Source organism: Lissotriton helveticus, chromosome 6, assembly GCF_964261635.1.
Source record: "Lissotriton helveticus chromosome 6, aLisHel1.1, whole genome shotgun sequence".
Lineage (NCBI taxonomy): Eukaryota > Metazoa > Chordata > Amphibia > Caudata > Salamandridae > Lissotriton > Lissotriton helveticus.
Window position 1 is genome coordinate 1,598,663,558 of NC_136067.1, and position 22,983 is coordinate 1,598,686,540.

The 22,983-nt window shown below is 44.5% G+C and overlaps 1 protein-coding gene across 3 annotated transcripts in view; it reads right to left on the minus strand.

Annotated features, from left to right (window-relative positions):
- The window catches only part of LOC144761836 (uncharacterized), a 538,733-nt gene that overhangs the window by 512,235 nt on the left and 3,515 nt on the right, over window positions 1-22,983 (minus strand). For 2 of the 3 annotated variants that reach the window (XM_078647062.1, XM_078647060.1), the window contains exon 1: window positions 10,768-10,792. In XM_078647062.1, coding sequence (XP_078503188.1) covers window positions 10,768-10,779 — 12 coding nt within the window. In that variant the 5' untranslated portion in view covers window positions 10,780-10,792. Of the gene's footprint in view, window positions 1-10,767; window positions 10,793-20,705; window positions 20,770-22,983 lie in introns of those variants that run through there. The other variant, XM_078647064.1, reaches the window with a different exon arrangement.

The following is a 22,983-nucleotide window of genomic DNA, read 5'->3' on the forward strand; positions in this document are numbered from 1 at the left end:
AGATCCAGTTAAAAAATCAACCGACTGCTCAGAGGCAGTATCCAGTTAAGCAGGGAGCTAAAAGACAGGTCAGGGAGATCTTAGATCAACTTGAGTACCAAGGGATGATTGAAACATGCACCTCGTCCATGAACAATCCTTTGTTTCCTGTCTTCAAACCAGACAATACATATCGTCTAGTCTTGGATTACAGACATTTAAATTCCTGTTGCAAACCTTTGCAGTACAAAATGCACACAGTACAGCACTGATGAATAACATTGTACCAAAAAAAACAAAAAACGACATAGGATATTTCAAACGGTTTCTTCTGTCGAAACATTGCACCGGAAAGCAGGTACTTGACAGCTTTCTCAATAATGGGGACACACCTACACTTTTGTCGTCTCCCCCAGGGATTCAAGAACAGCCCAGAATTATTTTTAGCCAGAGTAACAGAGTTACTACAAAGGTATGATGATGACGCATTATCTTATGTCGATGACATATATCTTACAGATGATGATTTGGGCAGGCCCTTGACCAGGGTGAACACCATAATACTCAAGAATTGCCCACCTCAACGTCCTATTCTTAGGATACGAACTTTCAAGTGAAGGCAAGAGCTTGGCAGCGAACTTGTTAGAAAAATGTGCACTGCTCCAACCTCCAAAGACCCTGAAAAACTTACAGTCAATTCTAGGTTTCCTGAATTTCGGAAGAACTTACATTCTAAATTACGCAGAAAGGGTTAAACCTCTCTACGAATGAATCAAACCTGATTTCAAACAAACTAATTGGACTCAAAAACACACAGAAATTTTGCGTTCAGTGCAAACAGACATGTTAGCAACAAAACATTAACAAACACGCGACAATGTACGCAACCTTGTAATCCGAATCATCCCATGGAGATGCGGATTCACATACCTAACCTTTAATGAAGGTGAAAAGATACCAATAGCTTACAAATCACACTTGTACACACAAGCTGAAATGAAATTCACTTCAACAGAAATAATTCTGACAGCGGTTCAGACTGCGGTAGCAAAAGAGAGAGTTCTCGCACAGGGTAAACGCATAGAAGTCGTTACTCCTGTACCTGCCTTAGAGGCAGTGATAAAGGCAAGCATTCCGAATGCAACTTGCTGCGACAGACGTTGAATACGTTTTTGATCCTTACTTGAAGACACAAGAATTTCTCCAATACGAACAAGAATGTCCTCTGCCCACTGAAATTCTGCCTCTAGAACATTACGGCTGTATAATATATACAGGCGGATCAGGACAGCCCGCAATTGGGGGGAAACAAGCTTATAGTGCAGCGTGCACGATTGTTAAAGGTCGCTGGCGCGATGGTAAATTCAGACCGATGGTCACAAAAACTCAATCTCTCGGAGACTGTACAGCTCAGCGAGCTAAACTACAGGCTTTCAAGATGGTGCTGGAAAATACCGATCGCGAATTACCCACACTCATAGTGTGCGATTCGTATTGCTGCGTCCAGTCTTACAATGAATACCCGCAGAACTGGGTTCAAAATGGTTTTTAAAGACGCAAAGGTGGCACAATCAAGCATAAATTGCTTTGGAAACAAGTAGCTCAATTACAGAAAGAATTACAAAAGACTCACGTGATCCATACACTGAGTCATCAGCGTGATGGCGTTCACCTTGAAGGGAATTCATTGGCTGATGAAGCCGCAAAGGCAGCTGTGCAAACGGTTTCCGTAGCTGCAATCACTCTTTCAAAAACAAAAATAGACGGCGAAACATTGCTAGCTGTCAATGCCACAAGCAAAGGCAGCGGAGCTGCGTTACCTCTAAACTACCCACTCGAATATACATACATAATTGATGCAAACTGTGTTCCTTTTGCTCGAATCCCTGGAGTGGAGGATAGGGTAATTCCAAACAGGAACCGGAGGAGTGCTTTGATTCACGAAGCACATATGGGAGAGGGTCTGATACATCAAGGGATCTCAAAATCTCTACTACAATTAAAAGAGATGTACTGGTGGCCAGGGATGAGCGCCCACATTTACGAATTTGGGATTAATTGCGATGTTTGTTACAGAGATCACAGCTTAGAGCGCCACCAGATACCAGACTACAGTGTAGCCAGCCCAGTACAGACACCATTGTTAGACAGCATTAGACTTTCTACACGCAGACGTCACCATGGACGAATGCCATCCCACAAATATTAGGACGAGATTCATTTGGATGTGGCCTCAGCGCTCGGCTGACGCCCAAACTGTTATAAAAGATTTGCGACTCTTTATTGGCACATACGCAATCGGCATGCTACATTCTGACCAGGGTCCTACGTTTAGCTCCAGGGCTTACAAGGAGGCCATGGCCAGCTTGGGCGTTGCATTGCGGTTTTCGAGTCCATTCCATCCTGATGGAATTTCGGTTGTGGAGAGAAAAAAACATGGCATAAAGCAATCTATGCGCGTATCAAGAGAGACCAACTGATGGATGTAGGAGGCAGTAACTCGCCTCCCTTAAACATCCCCAAGCCTTATTTTAACCGCTGACGGGGGCCCAGTTATTAAAATGTAATTTACCCTCGGGTACTGGGACCCTCGCCAAGCCGTTTTAACTCATACTTCATTTTACACCTCACACTGCACTCTCAGTAAAATACCAGCTCCGCTGTAATCAGGCGTCGCAGCACACCCGGGACACATTAGGTGTCACTGGGTGGGCCCGATGATGAAGCATGCCACCAACCAGGTTGGTGGGTGAGGGCTTCATGAACTCACCAACGAGGTGCCCATGACAAATCTAATCAGAGTCCTAACAATATTGGTCATATTTAAGCTAGTCTCTTTTGATAACACATAAAGCAATCTATAACAGCTAGGGTATTAGGTTCGGGTGATGGGTGGGTCAAACATCTAATAAGTGTCCAACGTAGTCTTAATAACCTGCCGAGAAATTCTGTGGGTGGAATCACTCCATATGAAATCCTTTTTGGTACTAGAATGTTGGTTGAAGACCTCGATCCTCATACTTCAGTGGTGAAACTAAAACCCTTTGATATCAAAGATCGTTTGTCTATTTTACAGGACTTAAATGAAACAAGAATAAGTCTAAGCAACACTAGCGAAAAGCCAACGACCACTGAAGAAAAACCACCTGTCCCAGCAAGACCTGTCTGGATTCCAAAGATTGGGGATCTGGTCAGAGCAGAGAAAAAATAGCAGACAAGAAGGAATTTGGGCCTTCTTACAGAAAACCAGTACCTGTACTAGCAGTCCACGGATCGAGAACAGTGTTACTGCCGCCCCTTGCTGAAAGAAAGGAGAACCAGTCTGTATCAATTGAACTGGTAAAACCAAATCATGTGGCCGATAATAAGTAGTAGGCCCAGTGGACTCCCAAGATGTAGCAGACGACCAAATCTCGCTACTATCCAAGAGGTTCAAACTGAAAGACTCATCACATTTGAAGATTCTGCAGTAAGAAAAGAAGGACTATGCAATATAGCCATGGAACTTGTGCCTCTTGAAACCCAAATAACAGTTCGTCAAGAAACTCCGATCTACAATGATGTAGCATCTAGATATACTAACATGTCAAGGGAACAAGCAGCTCCAGCGATTTCAAATAATCTGGATGCAATACCAACTATTGACAGAACTGCCTCTGGTTATTTCATCAACTTCGATACCTTTTCTGATGATCCCAGTGAACCTGAAACAGCACAGACAAACAAAACTTTCAAGGAACAATTAACGGAACTTGGTCAAGAGCTGCAAATACATATCTGATTTCACCATGGGTTGCATTTTGGATTGGATTAGGTGTATTTTATCTCCTACTATGGCTCATTCTCCTTGTAAGTTTGGGAAGGTTGATAGATGGGAAACACATTAAAATGGACACAGCAAGTAAGAACATCAACTTGCTCCTGAAACCACACAAATCATCTCATCGTGAACAACGAGACCTGTCATCAGTTCCTCTAACTGGTGGAATAGCATGGGATAGAACTGATTATGACATTTATGGCCCTGTCGAGCTGCTGAAAATTCCACACCAATTTAAGGTTTCCTTGAGTGATTTTGTTTCACCATTTTCTGATGATAGGAACTTTGAAACTGTTAATAACATGATGGCATATTTAGAAATGTCAGCGAAATTTGAAAAACATGAATACTTAGAAGGTTCATCAAATTTTGAAGAAATGTATTGTTTTAATCATTTAGGTCATCATTATTTGCACAAATCTGCAAACCCTAGAAATGTTTTAACTTATAATCAATGGGAACATTGTCCGACCCCTCCAAAAGGTAGCTCTAAAACATTCTATAAAAAATTTCCATATTTTACAGATTTTAATGTCACAAACCCAGGAAGTTTTTACTTCAAAAATGTTAATAAGAAAGGCATGAAAAGTATGTTGACAAATGCTAAACAGATTTATTCTGCTGCCTTTTTTGCTCAATTATCCACATTAGGCTTTAACTTTTGGAAAGAAAACATTGATACAAAAACTGTTTGGGGCACAAAACACTGGCAGGTACAAGGTTTAGAAGGATTATTCAGAAACTGCATCATCTCAGAGGAAATAATGTTCGTAAATGACATCTTGTCTTGGCCTGGCTAAGATAAAAGATTTAAACAAACCGCCCATACCTAAGCCCACACCTGACAGTAATTTATCTTCAGAATAGGAGGTAGACGTAAATTATATTTTTCTACAAAACAGAACAAATCCTGAATGGAAAAAATGGTTAATCTGGCCCACAGACACGAATACCTGTCAAGATAGAGTCCTGAACAAGACACAAGGGTTTACAGTAACTCGGCCAGATCCAAGGTATATCCAGAGACAACATCCAGGGATAATAACAAATTACAGTGTAGGAAAACTGTGCCTTGAATGGTTACAAAAATCTACACTTCCGAAGATAAAACAACACTTAACTTTACTTAAAGATGGCGTTGATTTGCGAGAATTCTTACTTGGTCCTCACAAACCACAACAAAAACGTTTCCTATACGCCGGTATATACGCTGCTTGCAATGAAGCATGGAAAGTCATGCAAATTGAAACAGCCGAAAGAATACGAGAAATTGATCGCATTAATTTGGAGAAAGCACTCTCTGTAGTTGACAATGGGTTAACAACTCTGTCGTCCAGAAATTATTCTTTGGACAGCATTGTATCCTCTGCCATAGACATAATGGAACAGGACTTGCTAACGTTACAACATGGCCAGTCTCAGTTACGTTCTATAATGCTGTTAGGCTGGACGTTACAAAACCTTCGTTCTGGCTATGTGCCTTGGCGTCTAATCGACACTACGTCATTGTTTCCTGTATTTAACCTTACAGATAAACAAATCTCTTTGGCACAGAGGGGAGCAGACTATACGGTGCTGAGCGTTGAAAAATTGGAGAGATTACCATTGACCGTTTCTGAGAAGCCATCAGTTGAATGGATAATACATGGCACCATCACGATACCAGTGACGATTTTCCAGTATCAATTTTGCTTAAAACATATACCAGCAGGCCTGTATGAAAGGTTGGGTAAAGGATACATAAAGTCGGCCTGGGATTTACCATACACACACAAATGTTGGAGTGGGGAGAAGGAGGTATTTCTTAGTGGAAAAAACTGTAAATTACATTGAGCGGTACACTTCTGTGTCATGGCATTAATTTACATGGAGCCTGTGAGGGTTCTTCAAACAACTTATCATGCCACCTGCAGGGTTCCCCGACAGCGGTGATAGATCCAATATTTTGGCAGCTATCCAATGGAAGCTACATAATGCTCAATGATCACAGCTGTTGTGGAATGATGCCAGGGACAGCCTATCTGGTTGGTGTGTCAGCCAGGGTCACTTGTTGTATGCAAGTATTGTTTCCAAAAAGCAAGACAGACGGGGCGTCGCCACTATGGCCTTCACTGAACATCTCTTCTATACGAATTGATACTTTAAGCAGAATAAAAGCCATTCTTTTGCAAAAAACTGTGCCATTGACCTCGTCCAGAGAGACGTATGATCTACAAGTTGCAAGGTCCTCTGCAGAGATACATGCATTATTATCAACAAACTGCCCAATACATTTTTCAGAAATGTTAGGTCATATCTTAAACATGTCGGATACCAGCGGTATTGTACATGTATTTAAGACGATTTTTTCGGGACTGTTAGCACCCTTTGAAGCAGTCCTGGGCATTTTTCCTAACTTTGTGCACTCTGTGTTCGGCGGCCTGCCTCTCATCTTGGGACTCGTAGCAGGTATCCTTTTTTTATTTCTCCTGCTCCGTTATGGCAAATCCAGCCACCAGCCATACCCAAATTACCATGGAGAATGCTCTCCTGGCCATGCAGTATCGTGACAGAATTACACAGATCCTTGGCTTGGCTCGTTTGAGAGATCTGAATACCACATGGTTCCTGGCATTTACACCAATCTGGCAAGATTGCATCTTATCTGTTCTACGATGCCTGCTTTGTGGAGAGGAATGTGTGTTAGATGTCTGTCTAACACTTCCATCAGCACTGCCAACGGATGTTGACGCTTTACTGAGTCCGGTGACGGCTCATGTACTCTGTTGCCCCCAACGGCTACCAATCCTGATGACAACATTCATTGAGATCTCACCGGCAATTCCAGCTGAAAGTAAGCTACACGGACCAACAGGCACACAGGTACCATCTGCTGCGACATTGCTAATGCGACTGACACTGACGGCGATGTTTCACATCTGTGTACAATTGACCTTTTTAATGAAGTGGTTCAACTTTCTTCTACTGTGGTAGACGATTTCTTTGCCAGCCTAGACGACTTAATGTTTTCTCCTGACACCGAGAATTACTTTTGAAGTTAGCACACAGCGTTCCTTGAAATCTGAAATTCGACCTTCACTTTAAAAAAAAAAAAATAACTTCTAACTTTGGAACTCTATTTTGCTGAGATTTGATTTGACTTTTTTCCAAAACACAATGAACCTTGGCACAAAAGCAATCTGCTTAAAGTAGAACTTTTCTTAGAGAACAAGAATTATTTGAATACTTCATAAGAACAATATTGACCTAATACGCATACCATACGCATACCAAAACCAAAACAATTTGTATATTCTGCTATGGGATGGTCTCGACTTTTTCTTCTGTAACTAAGAGCCATTTCATAAATGTAATTTTCGTGATTCATTCGGTTAGCATTTCTGAAATCATATCATATGCTTACAATGAACTCATTTCTTTTAAAAGCATACTACACAAATGCTAATTTTATGTGTACAACCATTTTCAAATGCATTTTATGTATTTTTGGGTGGGATTGTAAACACATGCACTAGATTATATGTTTTAGTACTTGAACTTACACGAACATGATAACGTGGAGTGGGTGTTGTATAACAATTTAGGACCCTATTGTAATTTTCCTGATTCATGCCCTTATATAGGTATAAATCACCATATCCTTATATAGGCATAAGAATCATAACCATATTTAGACATAGCTCATGCAGTCCAAATACGGCAGAGCTACTTCCACTAGTTCCAAAAATCTACAACGATTTCTTGGAAAACTCGGCTTCAGCAGCTAGGGACTTCCCCTTGCTCGAAAACTGACTTGTCCAAGAACTCATGGAGATTTCAAAGAACTGAGACTCTTTTGATGACGAAATTATGTCCACCTTTACATCAAACTCGGTACCTTCAAGGTATAAATATGCCCACACTTGCCATAGCAAACACATGGTGGTTTGGAGCACTTCGACTATCTACTTGCCCGACGCGCCCTGCTACTGCAAGTGCCGAAGGAAGCCGACCCTCCAGAAGACGCACTGAGAGAGACGCTGTCTTTTCTCCTGCCGAGAAATCCAGCTCCAGTGTTTCTAAGCTACCCTTGCGGGTTGCCGGGAAATCGAGTCCTGAGCCTGACCTTCTTCATTCCAAATCAAGGTACGGAGCTGATTAGACCCTAAGAGAAACTTGGACAGTAATTTAGAAGCACCAGTTGAGTACTTTTAGCCTCTGTTATTTCTGTATGTATTTATCTATGGATTAGGAACCATACAATGCTCTTACAGTATTATTTTATTCTACTCTTTTTACTGTATGCTTTATATTTTGCAACCAGTCTTACGTTTGTAGCAGTTCATTTCTTATGCTTGAGTAAGAAGACTGTTCAATAAAAACTTTTAATGAAAACGCCCGTCTATCTATTTCTCTGCACCTCTAGTGAAACGAAGCATGCACGATTGACTGAGTGAAATATCTATCTATTGTTTCCACGACTCTGAAGATCAGTTTATTCTTGGGGAAACAAAGTTGTCATGTTTATGCGGTTGTCAGAAACTAATCCCTTCTTGTTTATTCGAAAAAGTTTCTAGTGACCTCTGAGCTAGTTGGCACTCACAATTAAGTCTAATATATTTGATAGAGACCTAGTTGACCTCAGTCCTACGTCAAATCTATAGGATATATTATTACAAATGCGCAGAGCCTATTGGGAATATAGGAACTACACTACACCGTGGGTACAAAAGGGTTTACCTGGCTGTAGGACCCTAGATTTGGCGTGGACAAGATTCTGGTCAAGAAACCACTGAAATTCAACCGTCCGGACACTCTGGACTTTGCTGGACTTAGACTGGGCCCGACTTCGTATCGCTCTCTGTCCAAGGCATTGTCTGTGCTCGTGCACCATAGAGGCTTTGTGCGAGACCTGTGGAGCAACAAGGACATCCAAAGTATCTCCCTGGGGGTGAAGGAGTCACTCCCCTGCATTCGCAGGCACCGTAACACAACTGACTAGTCTACTGATCCTGAGCTCCTGCTGACTTCGAAGACTCCAGAAACACAGGAGGTGGGTTCCTACGTTCCTTGAGGTCGAGCTGTCCTTTCACCGAGTTGGAGGCCAGTATCCCTTGTGGGGACCGCATAACTCGAACCCCTGTGCACCGCGTACTTTTGCAATTGCATATACTTCGGCTGGCTGGATGATGAGGGGTGATACCCCGAAAGCGGTCCCAGGGTGCTTGTATTCCGGTCCAAGGAGCACCTGGCCTGGCAGGTCGGGCTGGACTGTTCCCATGGGGAGCAGGGTCAAGACTGATTTGCATATGGCTGGGTCTAAACTGGAATGGTGTGGCGAGCAAATAAAGCGATGGATTTAGGCCCAGATCTGGGGGTGAATGTATGACAATGTTCAGCATTAAGCCCATCATCTTTCTATGTTGCAATTTTTACCCTGAGTGGGATATAAATGCCCAGACATAGCTTCCCGTGCTCGGTATGTCACTGGATTTACGCTAGTGTAGCTGATGAGTGGTGATACCCTGAAACTGGTTCCAGGATGCTTATTTTGAGGTCTAGGGAGGACCTTGCCTGGCAGTTTGGGGTAGACGGTTCCCATGGAAAGCAGTATCTAGACTGATTTGCATATGGCTGGGTACAAAATGGAATGGCGTGGCAAGCAAATGGGATTAGGCTCAGATCTGTGACTGAGAGTGAATGTTTGACAACGTTCAGCATTCTGTTCATCATCTTTTTTTGCTTCGATAATCTTTTTATAAACATCTGGATTTGTTATGATTTGCTTAATCTTTTTATAATTGTTTTAATTTGCATGACTCTCTTCATCTGTAAAGAGTTTCGATGACCCTGGGACTTTTTCGCGCTACATAAAAATATATAAAGAAAATAGGGAACTGACCATGCCCCACCTTGCACATAAGCTAGGTTATTAGATTTACTCATGTGTAGTGTTAAATTTGCCAACCAATATTACTGCGTGCTCACAGCATAGACTTCCATGTGTCTTGCTGCTAGAAAATCTGCCTAGAAAGGTTAGACCAGACAATTCCACATTGGACTTACACCTTGTTGTATACACTAAAGATTAAGAGTATGTATCTCAATTTGAATGATAAGAGCTGTTAGGCATCCGGTGTCTAATTCATATACGTTATAATTTAGACTCAAGTGAACCCAGGTAGTTGCCCTCTGCCAGCACATCGAAGGAAAATATCTTTAGTTTCTAACAGAGGGATGCTATAATTGGAGAAACCTTGAATAAACACTGGCTCGAGTGCCCATGTGCTAAACCTGTCATCCTTAGAGTGTACTTCCTCAAACTGTTTTGCCTGCTTACCTCCTCTGTTTGCTGTATCTTTTTGTTGGCTTTAGGGCTCTGAGCACTGACACTGCTGGCCAGTGCTAACATGCATGTGCTTCACCCCTTAACATGGTAACATTGGAGTATACACAATTAGCATGTTAAAATTACTTGTAAGTCACATGTAAAGTGGTATATCATATACCCAGGGCCTGTAGGTTAAATGGTAATAGCGGGCCGCCAGCACTTACTGTGCTACCCACACAAGTAGCCTGGGTGTGCAGTTTACTGTCACTTTGATTTGGCATTTAAACCCCTTTGCCAAGCCTTAAACTCCCATTTTATTACACTTACGTCACCCCTAATGTAGGCCCTAGGCAGGCCATGGGGCAAGGTAATATGTATGTAAAAGGTAGGACATGTACCGTTAAGTTTTGCATGTCCAGGTAGTGACAAACACCCAAATTTGTTTTTCACTACTGTGAGGCCTTTACCACTCATAGGTTAACAGTCGGAATTCCTTAATACACTTTTAAGCTATAATTCCTGATAAGAAAGGAGTGGCTGTGTCATGTTTTATATCTTTCGAATGGTAAGGATGGATCCTCTTTACTCGTAAAGTTGGATTTAACAATACTATTTTAGAAATGCCACTTTTAGAAAGTGGTTATATCAAAAGTTTTACCTCTGACACCATAGATCAATCAATCTTATTTTTAAATCAGAAGTCCTTTTAATTGACTCTGTAGATCTTATTGCCTTTTGTTCACTTTAAAAAAAAAAAAAAAGGTTAGCTGTGCTCACAATCTATACAAAGTGATTCATCAAAGTTTCATGCATCCATTTGTGCACATGGTATGTACATCAAATAATATTTACAGAAGGTGAATACAAATTAATCCATTGAAATCACAAATACTAAATCGAGACATTTAAATACACATTAGTATACTCTAATGCAAGTCCTACTCATTTGCTAGAATAGCGTTATTGTTTTCTTAGCACTTCTTATTAATTGGTCCTATTGGAGTTCAGAGTCTATTATTTAAAACGATATACTGGAGAGCTCATACAATCTGGCTCCTATGTGTTTCTATAGATGTTGTCGTCCTAGTATATTGTGCTCTAATCCTCTATTAAGAATACCAAGGCATTTCGACCTTGGTAGGTGTGGACCTCTTGTTTAATAGAAGGTCTTCATCAGGGCGTAGTATGTGTTGCGTAGGACAGTTTTTCTTTTTCTATAGGAGAGACAATCAATAAAAATAATAGTAAACTTTAGTGTTCTGTGTGTTTCTATTTACATGTGCAAATCTGTTTAATGTACCTCTTCGTATTCCGTACCGCTGGTTATGAAGGGAGGGAAGTTATTCTTTAGGTGAGGTGATGTCTTTTTCTCCTGTTTAAAGAGAAGAAGTAATCAGCCCGAACAAAACAACTGGCTAGAAACCCCGCTGAACCCGGTACGTTATTATTATCAATGTTTGAAACATGGTAAAAATGTCAACACAGCTCGGAAAACAAGACACATTTTAACCCTTGGCCTCCCTCCTCTTTAAACAGGAGAAAAAGACATCACCTCACCTAAAGAATAACTTCCCTCCCTTCATAACCAGCGGTACGGAATACGAAGAGGTACATTAAACAGATTTGGTGCCCAGGTATATAGTGGGAGATGACATAGATAAGTGGTTTGCAGCCTATGAAGTGGCTCTAAGAGTGCACTAAGTCCCAGAGGAATCCTGGGGTAGTAGGTTATGGAGGTACATGCCCACCATGGGGAGGGACACACTTCTCACACTAGGGGGTGGAACCAGACATGCTACACTGCAATGAAGGCCATTGTATTCAGTAAGTTTGGACTGACCCCTGAAAAGCGTAGGCAACAGTTCAGGACCATTCACAAGATCTCGTCACAGAGATGGGTGAATTTCTTAGACTATGCTAGCAAGGCACTGAATGGCTGGGTGAGGGGCAGCAAAATGGAAGATTATGCTGGCTGTACGACTTATTTTTAAAGGAGCACATGCTTGAAATTTGTTTTCCAAAGCTGCACCAACACCTGGTTGATATTAAGCTCTCTGACCCCGGTAAGGTCGCTGAGGAGGCAGCTATCTGGGTCAGCACCACAGAGGGTAAAACATATCTGGGGGGAGGAGGCGGGGGTGGGGGACTACAACCAAAACAGTGGTCAGGGTTCCCAACAGAAGGAAGAGATAAAAAGAAGGAATTCTCTTCAGCCCCCAAAAACAACTCACAGGGGAAAGGGTCTCATTCCCAATCTGGCCACCAGAAGAAAAACTACCATGACAAAAGTCAGCAGCCCAAAACTCCTGAGTGCGTTGAGTAGGGACATTAAAAAGGGGATCCCAAGTGTCTAAAAAGAGCACAACCTCACACTGAAGGAAAGATTTCAGGGGTAGTCAATGCAGCGTTGGGGAGGGTTTTATCCCAGTAAATGGGGGGGGGGGAGTTTAGTGGCATTACCCTAGTGTTGCAGGGTGACAGTGTGATGGTTTCTAAGATCCATGTGCCCTCTAATACTACAAATTATAGGCAATGGGTCACCATCAATGGGCAGGGCGCAGAGGCTCTGAGGGATACAGGTGCCAGCTTGACTATGGTAAGGAGTCAACTTGTGTCCCAAAGCAGGTGATTCCCAATGCATTCCACCAGGTTGTGGTGGCTGACAACAGACAGCGAGGGTCACTATCCAGTGGCCCTTGTTTCATTTGAGTTGGGGTGGGGGGTTCAGGTCTTTTGACGGTGGCTGTGAGCCCTGCCATGCCTGTGGACTGTTTGCTTGGTAATGACCATGAGTATACTACCTGGAAAAAAGTAGAGATCAAGGCTCCGGATTGGATCTGTTCAACCACAAGGGCTGTGGATGCCAGGATGGGAGTCAAAATTGGTACAACTGCATGCTACATCACTCTCCCCTCCCAGGAGACGCCGGAATAGATACCAGCTCAGATCCCAACAGGAGCTAAATACAGGTGGGGTCTCAGATTTGCCAGAAAGGGAGCGCCCTAAACCACTGACTCCCTGTAAGGGGAGAAAGAAGGCAGGCAGTATAAAAAGAGCTAAGGGTCCTAAAGCAGTATTATTGCCCCCAAAAAATACTCCTTCCCTTAAAACTTATTTCAAAATAATGGCGCATGCATCGGCAAAGTACAGTCAGAGACTGTCTCCTCTGCTTTGGGAGCTGGGGCCCAGATGCTCCCCTTGGAAAACTGCTTTGCACCCTTGCTGGGTCCCTTACTGGGTCTGCCAGACGCTGGGAGCGGAGCACAGTCTGATTTGGTCGAGGCTGAGGTCGAGACGGGGGTTCCAGCTTTTGAGCTCCAGGCAGAGCAGCCAGAACCTGCAATCTCTTCTCCTTCCCACTCTCCCCACTCTCCCTCTCCTTCCCATAATTCTCGCATCTTGGAAGTCTCTGATCCACAGGGATCCCAGGCCCCGTTGAAACCAGCCATCCCCCCGCCATATGACATGGCTCTAACTCCAGAAACCGATTTGGGTCAGGGACAGGGAGGTCGTATAGAGTCAGAGTGTTTAGACGGGGATAGGTTGGGCTCCCTATTTCAGTCCTTAAGGGGGACCTGATGACTAAATTTGAGATCTCAGAGAGTAATCAAAAGGCGATCCACGACAGGTTTGACTTATTGGAGTCCAAATTAGATGATGTCATTACTCGGACTGGGAACTTGGAAGTTGAAGTCGCAGTTCTATCTGAATCGGTCCAAGTGAACTCGAAGGATATTGCAACTTTAAAACAACAGAACAGATCTTTGGCTATGGACCTGGAGAGGTTGGAAACCCAGGCCAGAAGGAATAATCTGATGATTCTAAAGATACCTGAGGGAGAGGAGCTAGATGATATCGAGGGGTTTGTGTGTAAGCTTTTAAGGGATGGGGTTCTGAAAGATCGTCCTGACATTAACTTGGAGGCAGAAATACAAAGAGTGCACAGGGACCCTTTCAAATTACACGCAGACAGGAAAGCACCTAGGAAGATTCTTGTGAACTTTCAGTCTTTTAGTATCAAGGAGTTAATCTTGGGGCGGTGTCTTTCTAAGTCTGTCCTCCACCATCGGGCAATCCCATACCTTATCAGATCGGATATAGGGGGGAGAGCAGCCCAGAGGCAGTGGGAGCTGGGCTCTAGAATGCCGGAGCTGAGTTCATTGGGAGCCCAAGTGCAAATGAAGTTCCCCGCTCTACTAAAAATCATGTGGAGGAACAAGATGTACAATTGTAGTCAGCCTGAGGATGTGGGTGACCTGCTTATTCAGATGAGACAGAAATGACATGATTTGGTGGTATGTAGAGGGGGGGTGGTGTGAAATATTGGAGGTAGAATAGGTTATTGGCACTTGGGCGGTATGTGATGGTATTGGGAAAATGGGAAAATGGGGAAAAAAGTGGGGAGGGGGAGGGTATGATGTGTAAATATAAAAAAAAATGTAGAATCTTTTCACTAAAAGCATTATTCTCTCACTAATGCACTACTCTCACACACTTTGGGAGCCATGTTAGTATCCCGTTGATGAATGTCGAGGATGTTAATTCAGTCACAGGCAGTTCTCCTGGGGCCCTAAAGGCGGGTTTCATCGCCAGGTATGTTAGGGGGGTTCCTCAGGGGTGGGTTGGGGATGGGGTTTTGGGTTGTGGGGGGAAAAGGAAAAATGTCCTCATACGCAGAAAAAATATTTTGTACACTTACGCTCTGGATGGGTGGGGAGTTACAGTTTAGATATGAGTAGGTCAATAAGTATTAAAACCCTCTCCTGGAACGAGAATGGAATGGGTGAAGGGAGAAAACAATCGAGGGTCTGCGAGTATTTAAGAGATTCAGATGCCCATATTATGCTATTACAAGAAACTCACCTTGAGTCGAATGCCTGCAAATCACTTTTTGGTAGACTGAGATGGGTACAGGAAATAGTGTGTTCCAGACAGAATGGTGCAACCAGGGGTGTTGCGACAATCATCAGGGCAAACCGGGGGATAAGGTTGTTAAGGAGCGACACGGATCAGACAGGCAGATGGCTTGTGGCAGTCCTCTCAATCTATAGTATTTGCTTCACTTACGCCGTATACTACAGCCCTAATGAGGACAACCCAGGCCCTCTTTTGAAGTTGGCGGCAGGTCTACTTGAGACCTCGGATCCAGTGATCCTGGGGGGTGATTTTAATTTGGTTTTTGATTATGTAATGGACAGGACCGCTAAGGCGAAATATAATGCTCCTACTAAATATATTTCTGCCCTGGGATCTATGATGAAAGATTTCAACCTGTTGGATGTCTGGATATCTAAATATGGTTCTACCAGAGGATACTCATTTTACAGCAAAATGTATAAGAATTATTCGAGAATAGATTACTTTCTGGTTGAACAGCATATGCTTACAGACATCACCTCCATCTCCCATATGCCGGTGGGAATTTCGGACCATTCTGTTGTAGAATTAGTCTTTTCGTTGAGCTCCAGACCCTTGGATATTAGATGGACACTAGAAAGGACCTTGCTTTTGGATGAGAGAGTAAAAGTAGAGGTGAAAGAAAGAGTCATAGAATTCTTCCTTATGAATATCGGGTCCTCCACTGTGCAGATTGTGTGGGAATCTTATAAGGCTTTCTTACACGGTTTGTTCAGTTCCTTAATGATTCACAAGAGGAAATCTATTAAACAAAAAAAAAATAGAAGATCTGAAGGCGATAATAGATAAAGACTCTGAACTGCAGTTGGCAATCATTTCAGACAGAGGGAGGATCCCGGAGTTGGAGAAGGAGCTTTTAGATTTACAACTCTCACTTAAAGCGAGCGATGAAAAGATTATTAAGGAAAGGTGGGATATTAGTAAATTGAAAACTTTTGAGTATGGAGAGAAGTGTGGGGCCCTCTTGGCTTGGAAATCTAGGGAAGAAAGATCTAGGAACAATATTAAAGTATTAATACAGAGGGAGACGGGTACTTTAATCATGGAAGATGGAGCGATTAGGGAGGATGCCAGGGGCTTCATGCAAGGCTTATATAGGGAGGATATGAGCTTTGAGCCAGAGGAGGCCCAGATCAGGTTGGCTCAGAGAAATGCACCCCAATTATCAGAATCCGATAGGAAGTATCTGGAGAGTGAGATTACGGAAGGGGAGGTAATGGATCAACTCAAGAAAATGAGCCGGGGTAAGGCTGCTGGCCCAAATGGGTTACCAATTGAGGTCTATATGGATCACTCTGAGTTTTTGATACCGGTTCTCACTACATTATTTAACCACCTATTGATTCAGGGCCACAGGATCCCCCCTACATGGTTTGAAACCACGATCACTCTTATAGCGAAGCCTAATAAAGACCCCCAAAAAATTGAATCCTATAGGCCTATCTCTCTTCTAAATTCGGACCTAAAGCTGTATTCGGGGATCTTGGCAACTCGACTTGCTAAAATTATAAAATCTATTATCCATTCTGATCAAAGAGGGTTTACTCCTGGGAGGCAGCTGAACGAGTTAACCTTCCAGGCGATTGGAGCAATTGATTTTGCTGAGGCCAGAGGGCTGCCGTTAGCCTTAATTGCGATAGATGCAGCCAAAGCTTTTGACCAGGTAAATTGGCAATATCTGTGGGCCGCTATGGCCGGGTTCGGGTTCCCTTTAGTCTTTATAGAGGGTATTAAGTCATTATACCAGAATCCACGGGCAAAAGTGCTGGTTAATGGTGGTTTGTCTGACTGGTTCAATATCTCCCACGGCACTAGGCAGGGTTGTCCGCCGTCTCCCCTGTTGTTTGACATTTATATTCAACCTTTTGTTTGTGCTATTAGGGCAGATCATGTAATCCATTCTTTTAAAATAGCAGACCTTGAGCTTAAGACTGCGTTGTACGCAGATGACCTTCTCCTTTACACGTCCAATCATGTGGATGCTATACCGAGGCTATTTTATTTAGCCGAGGAATTTGGAAGGCTCTCGGGGTATCAAATTAATAAGGAAAAGACCAAAATAATGGGGTGGAATAACGTTAACCCCATTCAGGGCGCTAAACATAGAATGAGGTACTTGGGAATATATTTGACTCAAGACTTAAATGGCATCCCGAAAACTAGTTGGCAGATAGTTGCGAAAGAAATCATTAAAACGCCATCAAGATGGGGTAATCTGCCACTAAACATATATGGACGTGTTAATCTTATTAAAATGTCAATACTCCCCAAATTAACGTTCCTCTATAATGCTATTCCGTTTACTTTTCCCCTAAAAGAGATCATGAGCCTTCAAGGCAAGATTAGTTCCTTCATCTGGGCTTGTAAATCCCCTAGAATAGCTTGGAAGAAATTAAGGAGGGGGCTAAAAATAGGCGGTTTGGCTCTTCCGGATCTACTCATTTATTGTCATGCCTTTCATTTAAAAAAATTTAGGTTATTGGCTAATAAATTGGACGCTACCTCACAGGGCTGTTTATTTCAGGCATTATTGCATGACCAACCACTGGGCCAGGAGTTTTTCTTATTCAAATTTGGAGACAAGAAATTTTTTTAAAAGATCCGACTTAAGATTTTGCAGACGGCACTCAAAAACTGGGCATTTGTCCGGAGAGCCCTGGGAATTGCATATTATAATTCTCACGCCCCAATTTGAGACTCCCCGGGCACTCCGGAGTGCCTTCAGGACCAACTGTCCCTGCCGTTAAAAGTCGCAGGGCTGACGAGATGGGGGGACCTTTGGGTCAACTCTGGTCTTATGGATTGGGACACGCTAGTATTCTTAACGAATGGGTCTTTAACAAGATTTAAGTTTTATCAACTCTCTACCTGGTGGGCAAGGCAGGCTTTGGACTTGGGAGGGGACACGGGGGTTCTTTATTCTGTCTGTAGGCAAGGAGGGTGGAAACGGGAGGTTTCGTTTTGGTATGGGGCATTAACAGGAGTGTTAAATTGTGAATTGGCGAGCCTATGGGGTAATGTGATATCAGATAACCCTGAGGAAACCCAGAAGGTTTGGACTGATTCATTCTCCATGTCTCAGAGTTTAATAAAACCAGCTAATCTGAGGAGAAATCACCTGTTCATTGCCTACCGGGTGTACTGGACACCGGCTAAACTATCCAAGGTCACTCTAGCCAATTATTGTTGCCCCCGCTGTAAACTACCGGAAGCTGATGACAGACATATGTTTCTAGAATGCCCAGAGATTCTTGAGTACTGGAAGGCGATTGTGGATTTCCTGGAAAAGGTTTTATCGATTACTGTTATATGCTCTCCTAGGTTAGTCTTTTTTGGTTTACCATTGGATATAAGGTTAATAATTTTTCATCACAATTTATATTTTATGTTGTGGTTATAGCTAGGAAAGAGATATATAGAGAATGGAAATCGGTCGCCCCACCCAAGTTCTCTGACTGTTTACGAAATATCATGGCAGTAAGTAAACTAGATATGGCCTGTCGAGAAAAGAGCTCTGATAACGTATGGTCCGCATTGGTGGCCTGGTCGAAGAGGTAACGGTCCAATGATTATGCCAGAGGTTTTGTCGGTCCTGTCCTCCCTGGGTTTGAGGTATTCCATCAGAGGGTATGGGAGTTGGACAAGGAAACAGCCTACCTCTGGGAGACCCTGTTTGCTGCACATTGAGTCCTGGGCGGCCGCACGATTGACGATGTGAAAGGCATAAGGGTTTCCCATCTAGAGTTTTTTCATCTGGTGGCATGTATGAGGACAACAAAAAAAATCAGAATATTTCAGGAGTGGTCGATGCAGGTAGGTGCGGTGGGGAGTCGACAGAGGAGGACATGGGAAAATAACATTAAAAAAGAAACATGATTTATCGCTCAGTGGTTAACAATTCCCCAACTACCTTAGACTCTCTCAGGAATCGTTGGGAGCAACGGCTGGTCCCTTTTGAAGAAGAGGACTGGAGGGATGCCCTGATGGCCCCCCCAAGTAATTATCATCTCCACCAGGCTCCGACTAATCCAAGTATACTACCTCCATTGAGCGTACCTCACCTCTGTCTGCCTGCATCGAGCTGGTTTTCTTCCTGCCCACAAGTGCCTGGGATGTGCGGTAGAGCCACTGACTTCTACCATATGGTCTGGTCCTGCACCACCCTCACCCTATACTGGACAGCAATAGCATCTGAGCTGAGGACAACATTAGGCTGGAGGTCTCACTCAGTCCCCTAGCCTTTTTCCTGGGAGTCATGGAGGGGTTGGGTGGCTCCTGGACCGACAAAGCTTTTTGGGGGATGGCTACCATGGAGGCCAAGAGGGACATTGCGATACAAAAGGGGATGATGGACGGAGCGTTTGAGCAAATCAAACACTCACCCCCAGTCAACTGATCTGGGTTTAATCCATCACCATTCTTTAGCCCACTCAGCCACCCCAGTTCAGACATGGCCATATGCAAATCAGTCTGACCCTGTGCCTCATGGGAACAGTCCAGCCTGACCTGCCAAGCAATGTCTTCCCTGGACCGGAAACAAGCATCCTGTGACTGGTTTCGGATTCATAATCCTCATCAGCCAGGCTATCTTGAATCCAGTGGCCAAGTGAGCAAGGGACTCACGTCTGAGCATACCCTGCCACACTTAGGGCAAACAAAGCGATACAAAAGGGGATGATGGAAGGCAGGGAAGGCGGTGGGAAATTATTAAGGGTGGGAGGTAAGGTTTTTTTTCCCTTCATTTTTATAGATTTGGTAAAGGGATGAAAGGCTAGGTTATGCATGACTCCTCGATTACTCATCTGCCCCTTTATAGCATTTGAAAGCAGGGGCAGGAGGTTTTGATGGAGATACATAACATAAAATTACAGATGGGTAAAACGTTAATTACGTGGATATTTTTCAATTCAGGTTTCTGGGTGACGTCATAGAACACTCGAGCTCCGCTCTTAGCTATATGATGTCATTCAAAACTACAGTGAAAACCCCTCATATTTCACAGTCACCTATCTATAATTCAATATATTTTGTATATTAAAAAAGGGGCATAATGGTCTGGAACCTTATTGCATGGTTTTAGAATATTTAACTCAAGTTGCTTCTACATGGGGTGCGAATTAAAATATTTATTTATTTACACACTGTTCTGGTCACACAGCTTGCTCGAAAGTGGATGGGCAGCGGATACAATAGGATCGTGTGGGGGAGGGATAATGGGGGAAGCCGTGGTTCGGCTGTGAAGCACTGGCAGTGGGACCCATTGAGATGGACTACAGAGCGACACATAACTAACTACCCAGGAAGTGTTTAGTAGTGATCAAACGGTTTAGAAGTAGAGGACTGTGCATATGCAGTAAGGAGGGAGTGGAGATATTATAACGAAATTAACAGCGTCGGCAATTCTTTCCATTGTTTATTCAAAATGTGGTCAAGTGACCCAGGCCCCATCAATAATTTTGTGAACGTGGCTCCCATGCTTCCGTGTTCTTCCAGAGTGCTCTATCTGTGCCACTGCCAACATTTGTGAAGAAGAAGGTTATTAAACCACTGACTTGCAATGGAGTTTGGGCATTGTTCATGTGAAAAACTACAAATAAATCAAAGTTGACAAACTGTTAAAAAGTGAATTTGACCCCAGCAAGGCTGCGAGAGTGTTGTGTCAATCAGGGTTGGACTCACGCGGATACTGTACGAGGCGCCGGTATCGCTAGTCTGCAAACTGAGGCCGATGCTCTGCACTGCGCTGTGTAGTGTCCCGGTGTGGGCCTGAATAAGTTAGACACTGGGACACATGTGGTTGCGGTGGTGGCTAGTTACTTACTGACCACGCCCAGGGCTCTGGGCTATTTATTCATACGTGAGCGCAACGGCGCTCACGTTAGGGTCAAACCAAAGACCCTGCACGTCCCAGGGGGGGAGGCACAGGAACAAATGGGAGGGGGCGTGTGCTGCAGTGGTACGCCCCGCTGCAGCAACACTACATTCCTCCTTTACCAAGGGGAAAAAACAGGATCATACAAAACAGCTAGGAGCCACAGTCTCTTGTTCACATACTCTCTGGTCGACGACCATGATACGGCATGAGAGAGAGCCAACGTCCATGTGAAAGTTCACCAATTGTCTCAGATATAGTCTCTGGTCAACCTGCAAACATGGGATAACATTTTTAAACTTCAAAAACCAGAACATTCTTACTTCAGTTCTCGGCGGGGTCAGCCATCTCGACTTCTTCAACGCCAGCATTGGGCTACAAAGTCACGGTACCTCTGAGACGGCTTCGGGCATGGACGTAGGCTGTACCTTGTCTGACTTCGACTCTCGCCGGTGGCTGCAGGTGACCCCTCCGAGTCTCTCGTCTCTTGAACAGTGGGGTCTTCTGCGGGTCTCTGAGCGACTTGCATGCCGGGGTCACTGTTCTCTGCTTGGCTTGCTGCGGCACTGGCATCCGCCGAACTTGGGAGCTGAGGAGGAGTGGTCGGGTGCCATTCATTTTGGTCATAGTCTATGTTCTCTTCAGGCACCTGCTTGAAAAACGATACATTCCTGGTGACAGATTCGCCAGCTCTGGTGGCTGTGATCATAGTTCCGTTTACCTCCGTCACTGTCCACGGATCCAGCTCGAAAGGCATTCGGAATTTCCCTCCGGGGTGGCGGTCCTTTACCAGGACTCTGCTACCGACTTGAAATGGCCTGTCCATTGCTCGTCTTCGTCGGGACGCTTCCTGATTGGTTTTGGTGCGCCGTTCCATGGACTGGTTCTGTGGGGGTGTGGCCTGTTCCCATGCCGGGTGGTGTGGGATGGTGTCTGCCACGACTCTATTGAAGGAAAGTCGGCTTGGGGAGACTCCTGTAGTACAGTGGGGGGTCAAACGGTATTCTCTGAGGAACTGGTAGATCGCTAGCTCCAGGCATTGGCCGTCAGCAGCCGCAATTTGTATAGTTTTGTTCAAAGTCCTCATTAGGCGCTCTACCTCTCCATTGGCCTGGGGCCACCGGGGGGTGATCCGTCGGTGCTTGATACCATGGCTTTGGAGGTATTCCGTGAATTCACTGCCGTTAAAAGGGGGACCGTTGTCGGTGCGGACCTCGCTCACGAGCCCATGGGTGGCCAGGACCTTCTCAAATTTAGGTATGACTTCCCACGTAGCCGTCGACGACACGATCTCCACTTCTGGGTAGCGGGAGAAATCGTCCACCACTACCAGCATGTACTTGCCTCCCGGGAGGCTGCCGAAATCCGCACTCACTCGCACCCACGGGGATGTGGGACCATCTTCGGTCACGATAGGCGCCGGAGGGTTTGGGAGGCTCGTTGCTAGACACACTGGGCACCGGTGGATCACTTCCTCAACTGCTCTATCTAACCCCGGAAACCACACCTTGCTCCGGAGTCTGTTCTTGGACTTGACAATTCCTTGGTGTGATCCGTGTGCTAGGACCGCGGCCTGCTGGGTCAACCTGCTGGGAAGTACTAGGCGAGGGCCTCGCAGGAGACACCCTTCTGTAGATACGGACAGTTCGTGCCGGACTTGAAATAACGCCTTCAGGATGGTTTGGGCCTCAGGCGTGCGGAACGAAGCTGGGCTCTGGAGTGCTTTCCAGTCACCGCACTGTATGGCTTGGATCGCGATCTGGAGGCAGTCGTCTTCCATGGTGGCACGTGACACCTCGTCCAGGGACATGGGGCGAGGTCTTGACCTCTCGATGATCAGTCGGACATACTCCTCGGTGTCTGCTGCTTCGGCTGCTTCGGCATCCGAGACGGGTCGGGCGTGCCTCGACAGATAGTCCGCCGGGTTGCGCGAGCCAGGCTGGTACTCCACTGTGAACTGAAATTCCTGCAGCTGCAGCACCCACTTCTCGATCCGTGGGGGAGGGCGGGAGGAGGAGCCTTGGAATAGTGGTATCAGGGGCTTGTGATCAGTGACTACTGAGAACGGGTGTCCATAGAGGTAGA